At 30.0% G+C, this 20,985-nt stretch overlaps 7 protein-coding genes across 7 annotated transcripts; 3 read left to right on the top strand and 4 right to left on the bottom strand. All coding sequences in view use genetic code 12, as the record gives it.

Annotated features, from left to right (window-relative positions):
* The first annotated feature begins 705 nt into the window (after nt 1-705).
* TRK1 (Trk1p) lies at nt 706-4,476 on the top strand. The gene has a single exon (XM_064909096.1). The coding sequence runs from the start codon at nt 1,010-1,012 to the stop codon at nt 4,430-4,432; it is 3,423 nt and encodes a 1,140-aa protein (XP_064763713.1). The 5' UTR covers nt 706-1,009; the 3' UTR covers nt 4,433-4,476.
* A 43-nt stretch (nt 4,477-4,519) lies between these two features.
* Nucleotides 4,520-5,374, bottom strand: IMP4 (snoRNA-binding rRNA-processing protein; the record flags this gene model as incomplete). Its single annotated transcript, XM_064905823.1, has 1 exon — nt 4,520-5,374. The coding sequence occupies one exon, from the start codon at nt 5,372-5,374 to the stop codon at nt 4,520-4,522; it is 855 nt and encodes a 284-aa protein (XP_064763714.1).
* Nucleotides 5,375-6,421: 1,047 nt separating this feature from the next.
* Nucleotides 6,422-7,696, bottom strand: DFJ63DRAFT_311716 (beta-1,6-N-acetylglucosaminyltransferase; the record flags this gene model as incomplete). Its single annotated transcript, XM_064905824.1, has 1 exon — nt 6,422-7,696. The coding sequence occupies one exon, from the start codon at nt 7,694-7,696 to the stop codon at nt 6,422-6,424; it is 1,275 nt and encodes a 424-aa protein (XP_064763715.1).
* A 4,242-nt stretch (nt 7,697-11,938) lies between these two features.
* On the top strand, nt 11,939-15,880 carry TSC11 (TORC2 complex subunit; the record flags this gene model as incomplete). Its single annotated transcript, XM_064904850.1, has 1 exon — nt 11,939-15,880. One exon carries the CDS (start codon nt 11,939-11,941, stop codon nt 15,878-15,880), a length of 3,942 nt encoding a protein of 1,313 aa, XP_064763716.1.
* Nucleotides 15,686-17,041, bottom strand: DFJ63DRAFT_70783 (uncharacterized protein). Its single transcript, XM_064909101.1, has one exon. The coding sequence runs from the start codon at nt 16,817-16,819 to the stop codon at nt 15,917-15,919; it is 903 nt and encodes a 300-aa protein (XP_064763717.1). The 5' UTR covers nt 16,820-17,041; the 3' UTR covers nt 15,686-15,916.
* On the top strand, nt 17,042-18,202 carry ASF1 (nucleosome assembly factor). The gene is made up of 2 exons (XM_064909100.1): nt 17,042-17,767; nt 17,825-18,202. Exons 1-2 carry the CDS (start codon nt 17,264-17,266, stop codon nt 18,140-18,142), a joined length of 822 nt encoding a protein of 273 aa, XP_064763718.1. The 5' UTR covers nt 17,042-17,263; the 3' UTR covers nt 18,143-18,202.
* A 1-nt stretch (nt 18,203) lies between these two features.
* Nucleotides 18,204-20,186, bottom strand: DFJ63DRAFT_71249 (uncharacterized protein). The gene is made up of 2 exons (XM_064909102.1): nt 19,661-20,186; nt 18,204-19,594 (listed from the first exon to the last, which is right to left on the bottom strand). Exons 1-2 carry the CDS (start codon nt 20,114-20,116, stop codon nt 18,272-18,274), a joined length of 1,779 nt encoding a protein of 592 aa, XP_064763719.1. The 5' UTR covers nt 20,117-20,186; the 3' UTR covers nt 18,204-18,271.
* Between the last annotated feature and the right edge of the window lie 799 nt (nt 20,187-20,985).

Consider the following 20,985-nt stretch of genomic DNA (forward strand, 5'->3'; position numbering starts at 1 on the left):
CTGTATAGATGTGCATTCTACGACAATTTAGGTCGTGTGTGTAAGAGAAAATATAAAGAGGCATGGATGTGTATAAAAGATCTATAAGCAGAACTTAACTAATATTATTATCTTCCGTCTTGAATAATTTGCTGAATATTTACAATTTAAAGTTTCAAATATAGCTTCCACTTATCAGATTGTAGTTAATAAGTTAAATTATGAACTTAATTCTTCCATTTGTATAAATAAATGGAAACTATTTAGATATTAAAATCATTTATTGTCTATCATAGTTTGTAATGAAACCAATCTATTCTCTATCACACTCATTTCTTACAAATCTTTTCTTTACATACTTCATCTACTTTTTAGATACTTAATAAATGCTACTCAATTAGAAAAAAAATTGATGATGCAAAATATAATTGCCAAAGTTAATAGTGAAATTTAACCAAAAATCAATAATTTCAACTATGTAATCATGGTAAAGTATCAAATTATAGTATAGTAAGACCAATTAAATCCTCTATGAATATATGTATATGACTGAACTATCCGCTTAATTTAATTAACATCATTATATCTTAGCTCTTAGCGGCTAAACCTAAATAAAAGGGTTCTTCATCTTACTCCCTTACTCCTCATGAGAGAGATTCATTCCTGCATATATAATTTGTCGTTAAAAAAAGTTTTTTGACATCCAAAAAAAAAAAAAGAAAATTAAAAAAAAAAATACGATTTTTTGATGATTATTTGAATTGCTTGGCTAAAACTGTATAAGCAGCAGATAGAGGCTGTAATTACATCTATACTGTTTAACCATTACAAGTTACAATATATATCGCCTTTCAATTCATATTTACTATCCATTGCATTCATTCATATTCCATTCTTCAGTTCTACTCCCTTTATTTTATCACCAGCCACATCTCATTCTTGGCCGTACGGTTCCACCATTAATTTTCATCTCATATAATATATCATCTGCATCATCACATACATAACATCTAGTAATGCTTTAACAACCATGCCTCCATCTACTACATCTACCAATACCAATCCTGTCCGTCGAATACTTAGAAGTATCGAAGAAAGACGTTTGGAATTACAAATAGGATTAAGAATACGAAATAAAATTCATAAATTAACTAATTTTCTTTATCCATATGTATCAACACTCATCCCCAACTTCAGAATCGCACATTATGTCTATATCATATTCTTAACGTTCTTAGGAACTTTCATAATGTTCCCTGAAAGAAACCTCCATTATATTGACATTTTATTTTTCTCCAGTGGAGCAGCTACTCAAGCGGGGTTGAATACAGTTGATACCAATCTTTTAAAATTATATCAACAAATCACTATCTATTGCTTAACCTTTTTTGCTACTCCAATCTTCATTCATGGTTCATTATTATTTATTAGATTATATTATTTTGAAAGACATTTTGATAACATAAAGGAAATATCTAAACAAAATTCAAAAATGAGAAGATCAATGACTTTAGCAAGTATAGCTCATCTGAGAACTCATTCTTTAGCATTGGATCCAACTCAAAGGAATACTTATAATAATCAAGGATTAGGATATAATACTGCAACTCAACAAGGTCAAGAACAACAACAACATACTCATGATCAAGATCTTGAGCATGATGATCATCATAAGAATAAATCAAATCATGTGGATGTAAATGATAAAGAAGTTGATACTAATTCATCACCACCATCTTCAACTTCAATGCCAAAAAATGCAAATGGAGATGTCACTCATATGAGTGAACCATCCGATTCAGAACCTGATGAACATGTACCTCATCCTCGTGATCATTCTCCATCTCCAACTCCAATTCCAATCCTAAGTTCTCAAACTAATGATGTTAAGTTTGGTAATTTACCTGAGCCACCTACAAAGAGACGTAATAGAGATATAGATCCTTCTCAAATGTACATGTCTATTGCCATGTTACAAGAAAAGCAACAACAACAATCTCAAAATTCAATTAATAATGACAACATCAATAATACCAATAATTACAACAGTGCTCCTACCAACATCCAATTTGTTGATCTTGAAAGTCCTCAGCGTCATAGAGGTAATAATAATAGTCCTCATCATGGAGATGATGATGATGATGATAGTGAATTGATTATTAAATCTCCTACCGAGATTGAAAATAGTGATACGTCGATTCCAATTTTCATAAAGAAAATCAAATCTAAACATTTATTAAGACCAGGAGGTCCTATACGAAGAAGATCATCATCTTCCAAATGGGGATTGAAATCAAGATTAAGAAAGACATTTTCAAATACACCCTTAGCTAGTCCTAATCCGAATCGAAAACGATTTATAGATGATGAAGATGGGGACGATAATGATGAGGGTGATGATGACAATGATGATGACGAGGATGAAGAAGATGAAGATGAAGAAGGATCGATTGATTCTGAAAATGAAGAAGAAGCCATGACTACTGATGTTAATGACGATGATGAAGGAGATGAAGCAGTCATGGATGATGATGATGATGGTGATGATGATGATGACGAAGAAAATGAGGAACATAAATCAGGTAAGAAACATCTGAAAACACTTAACACGTTAGATATATCTGGAAAAAATAAATCATCATTTGTGAAATCACCTACATTCGAAAGAATGATGAAAATGAAACATGCTAAAGAAACTAGGCGTAAAAAGAGATTAAATCGAGTTAAAACTCCTTATAGACGGAATTCAAGTCTTTTTGGTGGTGATTCCACTACGGCAAATAATACATTCACTCATACTTCCTTCGATGATGATAATACTTCAAATGAAGATGGTGATGAAGATGAAGAAGCTTCATATTATCCGGGTGAATATGATGGTGATAACGATAATAGCTTAAGAAAAGTTATGAGTACAAATTATTTATCCTGGACTCCAACTGTGGGTAGAAATTCTACATTTGTGAAATTAAGTGAACAACAAAAGGAAGAATTAGGTGGGGTTGAATATCGTGCTGTTAAATTATTAATTAAGATTTTAATTTATTATTATGTTGGTTTCCATATCATTGCTATAGTATGTTTCTTGCCATTTATATTAAATCGACCAGGATATCTGGCAGGACTTCGAGAACAAGGTATTTCACCTACCTGGTGGGCATTTTTTACAGCTCAATCCACCTTCAATGATTTAGGTATAACATTAACCAATAATTCAATGTCAAATTTCAGTCAATCAACTTATGTCATGATTATATCTTGTTTTTTCATTGTCATTGGTAATACTGGTTTCCCTGTATTTTTAAGATTTTTAATCTGGATTCTATTTAAATTCGCAAAACCTTTATCCACATATAAGGAATCCTTGGGTTTCTTATTGGATCATCCTCGAAGATGTTTTACTCTTTTGTTCCCCTCGGTCCCTACATGGTGGTTATTCGTTATTCTTGTGGTATTAAATTCGGTCGATTTAGTGTTATTCATCGTTCTTGATTTGAATAATCCTTACTTAGAAGAAATCCCTGTTGGTTACAGAGTTTTGGATGGATTATTCCAAGCATTCAGTACCAGAACTGCAGGGTTTTCCGTGGTTAATCTTGCTCAATTACATCCAGCCGTTCAAGTCAGTTATATGATTATGATGTATATTTCAGTGTTACCGTTAGCCATTTCGATTAGAAGAACTAATGTTTATGAAGAACAATCCTTGGGTGTTTATTTAAAAGATGAAAAGAACAATGCTCAAGAAGATTTAGAAAAGACTCCAACTACATTTGTCGGTACTCATTTAAGAAATCAATTATCATTTGATTTATGGTTTATCTTTTTAGGACTTTTTATTATTTGTATTGCTGAAGGGGGGAAATTAAATGAGGGTAATATTAGTTTCACTGTGTTTACGATTTTATTTGAAATTATAAGTGCTTATGGTACAGTTGGATTATCATTAGGTTATCCTGGTATAAATGCATCATTATCAGCTGAATTTTCAACCATTTCAAAATTAGTTATTATTGCTATGATGATTAGAGGTAGACATAGAGGTTTACCATATTCATTAGATAGAGCTATTATGTTACCTGATCAAAATATGAAATTAAGAGATCGAGTTCAAGAACACCATGCATTAAGAAGACATGCTACCATGGAACATGCAAATACATTGGGAACATTTAATCTGATGGGTGGAAGTATGAATGATAATCTTTTAAGAAGAGTAGTTACTGGTACTGAGAATATATTTAGAAGAAGAACTTCTTTAAATAGTGCTCATTCTTCAAGACGTAATTCTCATACTCATATTCGTCGTAATCAATCACTTTCAGCTCAATCATCACCACCGGTGGTACCTCATATTCATGTTAATTCAGAAGTCATTCATACTCATGTCCCAAGTTATGTCATAGAATCTGAACATGAATTGGATAATTTAAAGCCAATCACTACTAGTTAGTTCATTACAAAAGATGCATTTCATTGTTATTTAGTTATAAATGCCATTAATATTTAATTAATCTAATATACAAAATATTTATTATATTTATAAGTAATTTTTTCTATTTGCAGTTCTTATAAATCTTCTTAATTGCCATTCTACATCAGCATCTTTATTATCAGGTAAACCTAATCTTAATTCAAACAATCTCATTTCGAATCTTGGACCGATTTCACTTAATTCAACTCCATCTTTAGTCTTGACAAATACATGATGTCTAACACTTATGAAATCATCATTATTTATAAAGGTGATAGCTCTATTACCTTGATCTTTCTTTACACCGGGTGGGAAAAGATGTTTTAAGATTTGTTCAACTCTCTTACCTAATTTTGAATTAAAATTTTCAAAGATTAAATGAGGATAAGATTCAGAAATATTTCCTAAATTTGGCAAATCATGTCTTAATTTAACATTATGTAAAGTGAAGATGGCAGTGGGACCATGAGGGAAATGACTTATGGTGATGGAAGTTGGAACCCCTCTATGTTCATGTAAGATAACTAAATCAGTGATATTGACTCTATTACAAGTTTGAATTAAATCTGGTATAACGTAATTACCACGATTTAATTTTAAACTATTTGGAAACATTAATTTGATTTCCTTGGAGAATTGTAATAATTTAACACTTGGATCTCTGGAAGTTGTAATGACTAATTTAGGATCAGCTATCCCACTTAAAGCAGAGTATTCATCATCAATTTCAGTTTGTTCACTTTCATCATAGATGAAATCTCGTTGTAAAGCTTCATCTTCTGCTATTTCTTTGGATAATGGTTTACCTGATGCAAGAGCTGCTTTTAATTGTTGTCTTTTTTCAGAAAGGGTAGACTCTTGAAGTTCTAATGACTTTCTATATAGATATTCTCTTCTTTCTCTAGCTTGTTTCCTAATCATATTGTGATGTAGGTATATGTTTTATGTGATAAGTTAGAATTAGGTTATATTGCTTATAATTTTTATGGGTTAGCGATATCTCATCTGTCTAAATTTTTTTTTTCTTTAGACAAGATGGAGATGTCGCATCGAGACATTTATAATTTTGATGAATGTCGTTATTGGTGAATCACTGTTTTTTTTTCTTCATAGTCTTATTAATCATAGTATAGAATTATCATTAGTTAAGGGATCATATATATTACAGATATGATAACCTATACTATGATTAATAAAACAGTATTATATTATTACCTTTATGTAAGGTCACGGTACAGTCGTAGATCAGGTCAAAAGGGTACCTTATTCTTCAATGAATGAGCGTATGGGGGAATGGTGCTAGTGCTTGACCTCATATCCCGAGGGTTAACTTAACAAATATATAACACAAAAATTTATCTGTCATTTTCGTTATCAGTAAAACTATATACTTGCAATATAAATAAATATTGAAACAAGTAAGGGTTTCATTGGTTTGAAAGCGAACATCTAATCATTTATTGATTTGACAATGACAATGATAATGATGATGATGATTCGCTGATACAGATTTATAAAAGATTATTGATATTAAGATATAAAAGTAATACGACTAATAATAAGCAGGGTGAAGGAAAGGGGAAAAGATTTAGGAAAAAGTTAAAAAAGAAAAGACCAAACAATTTGCTAAGATAAAGATAATTTTGAGATAAAGTAAAAGGCAAACAAATAACAAGATAAGCCAAGAAACAAAAAGGAAGTAAGATGAATGAGGAGGATACTATTATATACTTTAATACCCACGACATACATCACAGAGCCACAAACTATCCTGGAATTGAAAAGAAGCAAACAAACAACAACAACATAAAAATAAACACAGTCTTAAAACGACAAACAAACACAAGAACATGACTTGATTGATAAATTAAATAAAATAAAAAAACTCTAACATACTTTCTTTTTTTATTTTAGGTGATGAACTGAAAGGGGAAGGTATGTCCTTTTTACAATTTATTTAGTTCTTTTTTAATGACCATTGATTTCAGTAGTTGATTGTCTTATACAATCTCCAATTGAAGTTGAGATTAAACTTTCATTATCATTGAAAGCAGGATTAAAACTATGATTTGAACTTGTGGTTGAAGAAATTGATTTTCTTTTATTAGAAATCTTTGGAGGTTGATTCACCACCGCATTGGAAAGTTTATCCTTGGTATATTCATTTTCTTCATCTGATGATTCAGGGGAGATTAAAAATTTATTCAATGAAGTTGTGATTGAATTAGTGTTATTCATTGAATTTGAACTGGCAGGTTTAATGCTTGGACTTCTATTATGAACCATATGTTTCTTTTCTTTATGTAATTGAGATGATAATTGAGAAGAAGTGGATGGATTTCTATGTTTTATAAAGGAAGAATTTCTAGTGAAATTAGTTGTTGGTACCACACCTTGACTTAAAGATGTTTTTATAGATGGTCTTCTAGCAAATTCATCATTATTAAGCATATCAGCATAACTATAGAAATTAACTGAAGATTTAGAAGGAGTTAATTTTGGTGGGGAGATTGGAGATTGAATTTGACTTGGACTAGTTTGATTACTTCCCGAAGTGAAATCAGTTTGTAAATTTGGTAATTGATTCAGTTGATTTAAAGAATAGACTGAATTCTTACGAGATGGACTTAATGGTCTACCTAAAGCCATATTTAATCCAATCACAGATGAATTACGACGATTAGTATAAATCAATTCGACATCATCTAAATCAGTATTCTTATCACTTAAAAGAGAAGTAGTAGCATCCAAAGCTGGGGGGATAAAATCTTCCGATTTGAAATGATTTAACGAAATCGAAGAATTATAAGATCTTACTGGACCTTGTTGTTGACTTCTTTTTGATCTGATAGAGTTGGTGGAAATGATAGAATTAGAATGTTGACGATTTAAAGCTTGAGGTTCAAACACACAACAAGAATCTTGAACTGATCTTTCAAAAATTGAACATTCAGGATTATCAATTAAATCAGGGTGTAATTCATGTTCTTCATCAAGAGTTGGGAAATTATCAAATGAACTTGAAACCACAGTATTAGTGCTATCAGATTTATCAGTTGGAGAAGTACTTAAATGAGGAGTTGAATCTTTTGGTTGAATATCCTTTGAATCAGTTGAACTTGATGAACCAAATGAAAATAACGATAAACGTTTCTTGGTACCAGCACCATTAGAGGTGACGACACCTTGGTTTGAGTTTGAACTAGATGAGCTAGTGGATGTTTTAACAGAAGTAGCAGTCATATAAAGGTAGGGAGGAAATGGGGGCAACGAGAAAGAGCTGTAAGTATATAGGATTTAGATTAGAACAGGGGGATTTATTTCATAAATGATTAATAATGTATAGATGGAAATGTAACTAGTATTATATTAAATGGTGGGATGGATCGAGAGTGACTGGGATGATTCGAATGATCAAAGTAGTCAAGGTAGATAGATATATGAGATGAAACAAAATGAGGAAAGTATAAAATGGGATTAATAATTTATTATGATCAAAAATTTCTTTTTTTTTGATAGTAATTATTATTTAGATTTAGTAATGGACGAGTGAGTTTACTAAATGGCTATGTATAGTATGGATTAGATAAGATTGATTGGTGATTGGTGATGAGTTGAATCTGAGATAAATTATAGGATGAAATGATTAAATTGATTAACTTCAAAGAGCTAAGTAAAATTGATTAAAAAAATTGTTGATTATTTTAAATTTTATATATATAAATAAATTGTAATCAGGAGTGAACAAAAGGCAGACAGACACTGACAGTTTTGAGGAGGACATTTTATTTTAAAAAAAGAGACAAAAAAAAAAAAAAATAAAACGAGGAGGGAGACAATCAGACATAAAAAGATATTGACAAAAAAGGGAATTTAAATGCATAATAATAAAAAATGTCTGTCACTGATTACTACTAACTAACTAACTAATCGTGTAAACTAAGATAGAGCCAAAGTAAAAAATGCCTTACAAATATTTATCTTTAATGCATAAAAATAAAATGTCTGAAAATAATTACACAAAAACTTACCAGCACTTACTAAGTTTTATCTTCCGCGACATTTTGTTTTTAATTTTCATAGCGGTTATAGGGTATGTAAAATAAAAAGCAGGAAGCTATTACCAATTGGGGTAAGCCACCCTTCCCTTAGTTAATAAAAAATAAAAAATTAAATTTACACTATATATTTTTTAGTGAGTGAGGATTATCGGTAGAGGGTGATAATGCGACATTTACACCCCCTCTTTGGGAGGTTTTTTTTTGATCACTCATTTTTCAAAATTTGTAAAAATTATTTCTATCTATCTATCAAATAAATAAAATTTTGTCTGAAATATTTATAGATTAGACATTTATTATTAGAAATAATTTTAAAGACATGTAAACATAAACATGTTAATTAATTAATTAGTTAATGATTGATGAAACTCTCACTTATCCGCAGTGGTCATCAAGTAGGTAGTCATACTATTACTATTGAAGAGATGGATGAATGACCATGACCCTGATGTTGTTAACCTAGATAAAGTAAACTGATGTAATGATGACAAGATTAATGGGTTTTAAGTTTAATTTTAGACCTTTGTCCTGTATATAACCACGAGGATGTAATTTGTGTAACCATTTAATTGATTGGCTCTCCCTCCCTTGATCACAGAAGAGAGGGAGGGGGGGGGACATGTCGTCAATGTCGTTCAAAATTCGATTCAATGTCGTTGGTTGTCAATCGGGATTATCTGGATTTCGCTTATAACCCATACACAGTTCAGTTTAACAGTAACTTTAACAGTTTTCTTTCCCATTGTTCAAAATATTATTAAAGGCTGGCTCATATTATATAACCAAAATATAAACAAACACATCCACATCTTCACACATAACTTGTCTAATGTGTGTGGTTATTATCACAATTAAGATATGATACTATATGGGATAAAAAATTTCTTGGACCAATCCATTTTTCAAACTCAATTATTATCGGTTAATCAGTTTTTTTTCTTGATTGGGTGTATCTATATAATGTCTTATTTTTCACACTACACATTAAAGGAGTAGGTTACATCATACTTTGATTCGCTTCTTGTATTATCTTCATTCTTATTCGTTGGTATGATGTAATCTACCTCTTCATCTAACTATCCATATCTTTCATTCATTCATCTAATTGATTCATTAGAAGTCTTTCATAATCATTAATTAATTGATAAATAATAGTAATTCATTTATTTTTGGTTGTTCCCCTTGACGGAGCCACAGACACGACCTTTTCCTTTTCCTTTTCCGTTATAAATTTTTACAGACATTTTTTTGTTTTATCTTTTTGTTTTCCCACACCCCCACTTTTCTCCACTTGGAGTCAGTCAAAATAGTTTATTATTTTTGTCATGTAAAATGTCGTTTGTCTTCTTTATTTATGCAGTCATTTTTTTTTATTCTTTTTCAGTTTTATGTCTTATTTTTAATGTGTGTCTGTCTGATTCTTTTGTTCTATTTCTATTCAATCCAACAGTTTTTATTTTTGGCTAAATCCTTTAAATCTCCTCTCCACTTCTTCTTTAAAACTGTTCCAATTACCTTTAATAGGAAATGCTCATCTCTTTTTAGTGCTCATAATCAATTAATCAATTAATTCGTAGTTTATCCTTATCCTTTCATAGCAAAATTGTTATATTAATTGAATGACCTTTACCTGTAATAATTTTAAACTTTTCTTCTCTAAAACTGTTTGTTAATATCGGAATTATTCACAAGGATCATTATTATCCATCATCAATTACCTTTAATCGATAAATTGAAAAATTTTAGTTAATTACGTTTAAATCTACAATAAACCCCTCTCTCTCTTCTATTGATAAGAACATTTAATCAAAGGAGGAGTATTATGACTTTAAAATCATCCAATAATTAAGTAACTTTGCATATTATGTATGTATGTATATATGTAAGTTTTCCATTCAGACAATTCATTAAGCTATAAATGTATAGAACTGCCCTTTACAAAATCTAAACTACTACCATTACATCCAATGGATAAATGTCGTATATGTTGAATTAAGGCTGCATTATACTTTACATATATCCACCCATTTTTTCACAATTTATCCCTGTAAAATTTGAATTGAATTCTTCCATATATTATAATCATTCCGCCTTTCTCTCCTCATTAATTCCGCTCAATTTAATTTAATTCATTCAAGTGACAGTTTATCCTTTAAGCTTTAAATAATGTAACCAAATCGAATTATCACTTCGATCGATTTTCTTATCCTATTTAGGTGAATTATTGTAGAGTTTATGCATAAAATGGCAGTAAAATCCGAAATTCCATATTATTATTCGTTATTCTTTATTCGTAATCGTACACTTTAAAAAAGTATCACTCTTGCTTTTAGTTCTAATCAACTCTAAACCTATAGTTCAACTGAATTCATTTATCGTCATTATCATAAATTTTAAGGTTTTTGGTTTGAAGAAGGTAATGTTTCTGCGCATTGTGACGAAATTATTACGACTATTCAGTTTATAGAACTTAACCTTAATTTATTATAATAATGTTTCGTGAACAATTAGTTCATCAATACGTCATTCGTTAAGAAGCGGACCATAAACTTAGTCATTTACATTGATTGAACTATGTTGAAGGAGTATACCTTATCTATGACTTCAGATTATGAAGGACATATGATATTTGTTCCTGTCAACACTACATGCAGGATATAATATCATGTGATCAATCATGTGATCAAAATTGTTTTACAAAACTATATCCTGTATACAAACACATTCTTTCTACTCCATTATTTCCCTTTACACTTTCTTAGTTTAACAAATCGAATTGACTGCCAATTCTTAAAATTAAAGGTATATACCCATTTCTACTTAATCAATCAAGACAAATGAATGATCGAATATGACAGCTGCATCCAATAGTAAATCGTATTCAAATCTCGAAGATTTGAATCAAAAATTGCTTCAAAAACGACAGCAACTGATTCAACCTTCATTACCACCACAACAACAATCACAACAGGTATTACAACCTCCATTACCTCAAACATTGGCTCCGCCCCGATTTAAATCAATCAAACCTGTTTTAAGTCCTGATTCAAGAGATAGGAGCTCCACTTTCACATCGATTGATTCATTGAATTTCGAAAGTATAAGGAATAATACTAATTTATTTTCATCTCTGGATAGTGATGATAATAATGATATTCAAGAACATGATAATGAACATGAACATAAATCATCAGATCATCATCGAACTTATAATACTTCGAATGATATCATTATAGGAGATGATGATCATCATCATCATTTTGATTATCCAGATGGATTAAGTTCAAATACAAGTTCAAATTTCCCACTTGATTTTTCTCCTATATTGGTACCTCCAGCTGTTGATCAAGCTTTAATAAATCAAGATTTAAAACGTCATAGAAGTGCCACTACATCAATGGTACCTGATCAACATTATATACCGATGTCTGTTTTCCAATTATCAAGGAGAAGGACAAATGAAGATCATGATGAAGATCCTAAACATAGTGCTGTCAATTCACCTAAACGACCACCATTATCGTCGACATCTTCAACTAATACAAATTCAAATGGTAGGAATGATATTTTCCGATCCACAAAGGGGAATAATCGAACAACTGATGATGATGATGACAATGACTATGATGATCATGAGTTTGATCATCATAATCCTGAAAGTCCAACTTGGAATTTCAGTGAACTTTTAATAGGATTGGGTTCAAATAGAGATAGAGATGAGTATCATATTGTATCTCAAGGGAATGATCTTATCTTATTATTAAAAACATACCCCAACTTAAAGAATGATGTATTGCTTAAGAATTTAATTAATAAGATTCAATTCATGTTTTATCATAAAGTAAGTGAGATTAGAAGTATTGGATATAAAATCCTTCGATATGTAATCACTAATTTTGAAAGTTTATTAACTTTAGTTCAATCTAAAATATTAATCTTTATTATTGTGACTTTATCAACTACTAGATCATCCATAATTGAAAAAGAACAAGCTTTAAAATTAATTCGTGAATTCTTAGCTATAGAAAGAGGAAGCGAATTATTATCAATTGGAGTTATTAAAGCTTTGATTGGGATTATTGAATGTAATAATGAACATTTGAATCAATTGACCAATCCTGATAAGAATGAAGTAAATTTCATGGCGAATGATAATAATAACGCCAACAACAACAACAATAATGGCCCAGGCATAAGTTTAGAAACTAATGATTATTATCAATCACCTCAATTCATCCCAGATGGGTTTAAAAACGTTTGTATTGAAACTATTTGTGAAATAACTTTATTGAATCCTGAATTGGTGTTTCATAGTGGTGGATTTAAAATCATATTACATACTATTATCGAAGGGAATTTTGAAATGTCAACCGCATGTCTTATTATATTGTTCAAGACGTTGGATTATAAGAATAATCGAAAGTTTTTAAGAAATGGATTTGATTTGAATTCCATGATATCAATATTTTCAAATGAATTAGCGGGCGAGGCTCCGGTTAATTCAGGGAATAATGCAAATTTGGCATCAGCGATAAAGCAGAAGAAATTGAATAATTCTAAATTACAAAAGATTTCATTTTTAATAACGTTGTTATTAAAGAATTTCAATGGATTAATGGCATTTTCAATAAATGATTTCGAAGCTTTACATGATTTAATTATAAATCTTCGAAAGAAAGATTCAAAAGTAAGAGGTTATATTTTAGATATTTTATTTGATGTTTTAAGAATCAAGAGTTTACCTTGGTTAGCTTCTACAAGTATAGGAGAAAATATTAAACGATTTAATAGTTATATTAATCCTATCACGAATGAAAGTAAAGAAACTAGTTTCCAATATCAAGAATTGAATAAATCAGTTAATGAATTTGAATATAATTTAATTAATCATTATCGAGGATTATTAACTTTAATTTTAATTAAAACTAATATATTCCAATATTTAATTGAAATCATTGAACAAAACTTAGACGCCAATAATTCATCAAAAGCTGCTATATTATTAACCAATATCTATGCTATGGCCAATAATTTATTACCTTCTGAATTAATCAATAAAGATTTAATGTTACCTAAATTCTCCAGTTTATCATCATCATTTGAATTTGAAAAGTATACTAGAATTAAATTCCAACCTTCTACTAAATATAATCAGGGGTTAAAGAGTTATATTAAATCGATCAATCTTAAATCTCGATATAATATTGATGATTCTGAATTCAAAACTTTAATTAATAATACTAAAGTGTTGAATATCAAAGAATTTGAAGAATGGAATTGGAAAATCTTATCGAATTTAATGCAAGGACCATTATTAAATCCCAAAAGATTTGATGAAATTCTTGAAAAGAATCCTAAGTTTTTAAAGAGATTGATTTCATTTTATCGACCATTTAAGTTCCGGTTTTGTAATATCCCTATTGGAGGAAAACAAAGTTCAATATATATTAATGTTGGAGTCCAGTTATTTGAATTATTATTAAGTTTGGATAGTGGGATCAAATATTTATCCAGTTCAAAAATCTTACCTCAATTATCAGAAATCTTTGCTCAAATCGATCCCTATAGTGGAATTGAAAGTAAAGATCCTATTTTATCTAAAACTCGATTGGAAACTACTTGTAGTTTAGGATATCTTAAATTCATTGGAATGTTAAGTTCGAAGCCAATTGGAGTTAAATTATTAGAACAATGGCAGTTTTTCAATTTAATCTTGAATATCATTGAAACTTCATCACATTCAGAACAAAATAATAATCTTATTGTGACATTATTTAAATATATCGATTTCTCCAAGGATAATCAATTTAGAATCTTACTTTTACAAAGTTTTAAAGTATCAAATTTTAAAATCAAACATTATTATTTATCTCATTTAATCCCTAATTTATTAAAGATTAAAGAATGTCATTTATTTGTGTTGAAGTTATTAGTGAATAATTTATATGACGATAATGAAATTTATGAAGAGAATGAATCAATTATATTTGAATCGATCAATCTTTTAAATAATTATTTCAATGATTTAGAAAATTTAGATAATTTAAATTATTTCATTCGATTAAGACCTTCGATCTTAATATTGAATTCATATGTTAGTGGGAAACGATTATTATCGAATTGTTTAAAGACATCAAGTGGATTTAGATATTTAGAAGAATTTGGGTTTATTGATAATGAATTTTTAAAATGGATTAAGATGGATGATTTTAAATATCTTTATAAGATTGAAATGTTAATCTATGGTAATTTATTCCCTTATGTGTCGATAACAACTCAAGATGATGATTATTATTCGATTAATTTCTTTAAGTACTTATTATCTACCGAAGAGGGATTGAATTATTTCACTAGTTTTAATCATAAGAATTTCATCAATCAATTAATTCAAGAAACTGAATTCATCGCTCATAAATTAATTGATGATGATGAATTCGTCGATAATTTTGAAAACAATTTCAATGATAAACAAGACCAAGATAAAAATCTAGTATTATTAAATACTTTAAAGCAGAATTTATGGATCATTGGAAATATAGCTAGTGGAACATTTGGGATTCAATTATTATTAAATAATGCCATGTATACTGGTGAAATCGATACTTCAATCATTACTACTATCTTAAACTTATTTAAATTTTGTCCTATTTGGCAAATTAGAAGTATTAGTTTTTATGTATTAGGAATGATATCATCTACAGAAGAAGGAATTGAAATTTTAGATGAATTGAATTGGATTACCGTATTTGATCAATATTCTCAGAGTAAAAGTTTATGTTATCCAAAGGATGATATTTTAAGTGTATTTAACATTGAAATATCAAATCCTTATCGAACTAATGCATATTATGCCATCAATAATAGTACATTTGCTGGGATTAATGCTAATGATCTATGGATTTCAAGTCGAAATGGATCTGTTTCAGTGGATGTATTATTGAATGAAAATGCTATTGCTAGTAGTGTGAATGGTAATGGATCAGTCACTGGCAATGCATTAGCTACATCATCTGTCAACAATAATGACGATAATAATAATGAACCTGGTTCACCTAATGCATCAAGAGAAAATATTATCCTTTTTGATACGAATGAAATCATTAATAATAGAATTATTTACTTATTGCAACGATTGAATGCTGTGATTGGTAAACTCGAAAGGAAAGCCACTAAAGAATTAATTAAATTAAAGAGAACATCACCGGAAATATTTGATAATTTACAATTATTCCTTGAAGTTATAAAACTTATTGATAAAGATATTTATAAATTTGAAAAGAGGAAATTTATATTTGATTTATTTCTTGATACAAAAGTATTAGAAACTTTACTTAAACGTGAACGGAAGAACTCTATGAAAGTATAGTCTTGTATATAGATATATAGATAGTACATCATTATTTTATCTTTTCCCTCTTTTATTTGTAGAATGGGAAGTTTCACCTTTCTTCCTCTTTCCAGAACTACCAGTAGAAGCATTAAAGGATAACATTAAACTTTTCTTATCAGTTTTATCATTATTAGAAATATCATCAGCCCCAAATTTATAATTGATACCGACATATTCATCAATTATACCTTTAGCAGGGATATCCAAAGGTTTGAATTTATTTGATTGTAAATGAGGATAATGACGTTTTGACCAATTTTCACTTTGCTGAGGATTTGATTCTAAACTGATTAAATCATCTTGGATTAAATCAGGAATTTGTTCTGTAAGATATAAATTAAGGAGACTATTACGATCTACTTCAACGTTCTCTTCTGTTTCTTCATCATTTTGTAATAAGTCTTGAATAGCTTGTATGTTTGCACCTAATTTAGGCGATATCTTAATGATATTATCAAGTTTCCCAAGATCCTTTCCTGAGAGTATCTCTTCAGAAGAAGGTATAGGTTTATGCTCACCAGCTGATTCGAATTCTTGAAGCATATCCAACAAGATATTATTTCTTCTTTTATAATAATGTAAAGCTTGTCGTTGATCTCGTTCCATTTCATATAAATGTTGGGATATCGTATATACTTTTTTGAATTTTTCAAGATATTTTTGATATAATTTAGGGTAATTCTTAGATGTGGATGAGTTTGAAGTTGAAGTTGAGTCTTTGGTTATGATTGATTCATTTGCGGTGGTTTCTTCCACTGGTTCAGATGCCTCCTTCTGATCATCATCTTCCTCTCGTACTTCTGTCGTCCTGGTTTCTTCTGTGGCTGTTGGTGGTACTTCTTCTTCTTCTATCACTTTATCATCTTCATTTTCAGTAGATTCTTCTACTTTTATAGGTTTATCATCTACTGACATGATCTTTGTTGTTGTTACTATTGGCCAATGTCAACTTCTTGTTGTACATAGCATAACATTTCACCATTTGATATTTGATCGACCAAAAATGATATGGCATGTCGCACTTCATGTGAAATGTCTCTCTTTGGATTTCAACTATAATTTGGTAATGTCGTTTTCATACCAAGTTCTTCTTTATACCAAACGCGTCTTTTACATTTTTTTCAAATTTGAAATTTTAAGCCAAACCGTCATCAACATCAACAACAACAACATCATCATCATTCCTTAAGTTATCATTGAATTGAACTCAATTATCGTCATTAACCAAGTCGATCAACTACCCACCAGAGTATATCCTGAGCCACTTTCCTTAATCATCGTTGTATTTACTATATAGTTAGATACAGTTTCCATCAAGACAACTCCATTCGAAAGCAACATACATAACTACATTCAACAATGTCAATTGTATCATTACTAGGTATAGAGGTATTAAACAATCCAGCCAAGTTCAACGATCCCTATGAATTTGAAATCACTTTTGAATGTTTAGAACCATTAAAGGAAGATTTAGAATGGAAATTAACTTATGTAGGATCATCACGATCATTAGATCATGATCAAGAATTAGATTCGATCTTAGTGGGTCCTGTCCCTGTGGGGATTAATAAATTCTTATTCCAAGCTGATCCTCCAAGTGCGGAATTGATCCCTGCTAATGAATTAGTCAGTGTTACTGTTATATTATTAAGTTGTTCTTATAATGATCGAGAATTCGTTAGAGTGGGATATTATGTTAATAATGAATATGATTCTGAAGAATTACGAGAGAATCCTCCTGCTAAAGTTCAAGTTGAGCATGTGATTAGAAATATCTTGGCGGAGAAACCTAGAGTTACCAGATTTAATATTGTGTGGGATAATGAAGATGGTAATGCTGATGAATATCCTCCTGAACAACAAGTAGAGGAAGAAGAGGAAGACGAAGAAGATGAAGAGGAGGAGGAGAATGAAGAGGAGGAAGAGGAAGAACAAGAAGGAAACGAAAAGAAAGAGGAAGAAGACGAGGAAGAAGAGGAGGAAGAAGAAGAAGAAGAAGCATCATCATCATCATCAACTACGATAAATAAAAAGAAAAGAAAACTTGAGGACGACGAAGATGAAGAAGAAATAGATATCGAAGAAGAAGAAGATATAGAAGAAGATCTTGGCGAAGAAGAAGGAGAAGAAGATCTTAAAGATCTTGAAGAAGATGAACAACAAGATGATGATCAAGAAGATGGAACTGAAAAACTCAATGGTAGTGAAACCCCCATTGATAAAGTTCAAAGCACGTAACCTAATAATCTCTCTTCCCTTTATAGAATTTACCCACCCGACCCCTGTACATTATATTATAATAAACTAAAATTATCTTCATACATAAATTTTTTTTAAAAAAAGCCGTAATCTATATTAATGTCTATTCTATTCTAATCCGTTAATTAAACTATTTATAACTTTCGACAACCCATTCAAAACATCCCCATCGAAATGATACTTCATATGGTGGGAACTCATCCATTTATCAGGATGCCATTTTATACGTTCTCTCCTTAATAATGCTATTAATCCACCTTCATCATCATACTCTAATAATGATTTATAGAAATTCTCAACGGTGTGAGAATCATTGATGATGGTTAATAATTCTGATGTCGTCATGGTGAATTGAGTATAGAAATAAGGTAAAGATAATGGTAAATATCGTTTATTTTCATCTTCTCCAACGTAACATTGTTTTATTTTATGCCATTGATCATTATAGGGAGTTGTAGTGATGGACATGATGGGTTTCAAATAGGGGTCATTGATTCGTTTATCTCCAATATGAACGTCTTCATCACTTTCATTCATCATTCCTGCTGATGTGGTAGGGAATTCACCCACGATTTGATATTTCCCCTTTGGTTGAGGTTGAGGTTTGAGTTCGGTGGATGGAGGTTGATAATTATAATAATATCGATTGTTATTGATTGGAGTTTCATAATTATATTTATATTTCGTCTGTGTGGTGGTAGTTGTGGTGGTAGATTTTGTAGATTTTACAAACTTAAATCCATTAATGGAATCACCATACTCTTCAAACATCTGATCCTTTGATTTGATCGAATTCTGCTGCTGTGGTTGTGGTTGTGGTTGTAATTGTGGTTGTGATTGTGATTGTGATTGTGATTGTTGTAAAGGAGGAGTTGAAGCTCGTGAATTTGAAGGAGTAGATTGGGAAATCGGTATAGCTGCCGATTTTAAATCTTCAATCTCACTATCATTTTCATCATCTTCATCATCATCTATATCTTGATTATTAATCTGTATTTGAGGGTGATTATTTATCGATGTCTTTCTTGAATTAGATAAATTTAAAATTGATTTCTTTTCATTAGTATTAGTACTACTACTTGATTTAAATTTTAATTTCTTTCGTTTAGGTTGAGGTGGACATGGAGTTGAATCACTAGTTATAAAACTTAATTTTGAATTTTGATTCGATTGAGAATGTAAATTATTATGATTTTCCATAGATGTATCATCAGTACAGATTGACATGGCAGTATGATTATGATTAGGAATGGATGATAATGATGAAGAATTTGAAATTGGTGTTTCAACATGATGACGTTTTCGAATATTAATATATTTCGGAGCAGCAGCTGGTATTAATGAAATATCCAGATTTGGTTGGATATCATCTATATGGTCGTTATTATCATGATTATTATCGTAACTATCGTAATTTTCATCATCATCTTCCTCATCATCATCGTAATCACTATCATTCATGATAGTTTTATTACCAAGATTGAAATCATCATCTTCAATTTCATCTTCTTCAAGAATGATATTATCATTATTGATAGGTTTATGAATTTGTTCATCACTTAATAGTATATCTGAATCATTCAAATGTAAGTCATTTAATTTATTCATAGGAGAAGAGAATGAAATATTATTGGTATTGGATGAAGATGGATGATGATTACCATAATTTAAAGGAGTAGAAACATCATTGAAACCTTGATGAATGACTCTTCGTTTAGGAGATGGAGTATACTGATGATGATGATGATGATGATGATCGGTATGATCATTATCACTATCTGTATTCTGATCGAAAGATGAATTCATATGATGATGACTATTAAACCAATTAGATGTAGATGCAGATGTAGATGCAGATGATGATGATTGAATGGGTGGTGGTGGTGGCGGAGGTTGTAGATTGGGTACAGTTGATGAAGATAGTAGATTGTTACTCTGTCGATTAGTTTCCATATTGATTATTATGATTGTCTATAGTTATATGGTAAATAATGTTGAATAAGTATCATATGTGGATTGTTTACATTTTAATGTGATTCTTTTTAGGTTTGTTTTGGTTGTCACTCTATTTGTGTGCTACTGATTTTGTGTTAAATGAATTGATCACATGATGAATCATATGACTTGGGTCATATGATTTAATGATAAACACAAAACATCCATAACTCATCTTTTACCCCCACGCCTCTCATAAATTTTAATTGATTAAAATATTCTTATCCACGTGGCTTATCAGTACATTTTTTTAAGCATCACACTACTATTAATTAGTTAAAACGAATTAGGGGATTAGACCCGGTATGTCAAATTGACAAAACAATTTATGACAGGGATCAAATGAAGAACAGGGGAAGAGGAGGAGATGGGAGAGAGATGAGCTAATTTAATTTAATTAGTTAAATTAGATTAGAGGTGGAGATTGCTAATAGATCAAACAGACCAAAGAATTAACTAACTAACAAAGAGAGGGGAGACATTTACACAAAGACTGACAATTCTCTTATCTCTAATTAATTAATTTAACTGTTTAATTAACTGTTTAATTAACTGGTAATTAACCACTGTAAAATGGTCAGAGTAAGTAATAACAGCATGTGGTAGCTTTTAGTTAGTTAGTTAGTAGTAGTCATCTTTAGTAGTCAAATTTAGTAGTATAAAGCGCATTCATTCTGTCATAGTTAACAGTACTAATAAAGATTTTGAATGATTCAATTTGTGGCGGAGAATCTTTTTTTTTACACCAAAACACAAACGAAACTTCAAATAAACAATAATCATCATCATCATTTAAAAACTTTTCAATTTCTCTTGCTTTCTTCTCC

Source organism: Scheffersomyces coipomensis (assembly GCF_036884675.1).
Source record: "Scheffersomyces coipomensis strain NRRL Y-17651 chromosome Unknown DFJ63scaffold_2, whole genome shotgun sequence".
NCBI classification, from domain to species: Eukaryota; Fungi; Ascomycota; class Pichiomycetes; order Serinales; family Debaryomycetaceae; genus Scheffersomyces; species Scheffersomyces coipomensis.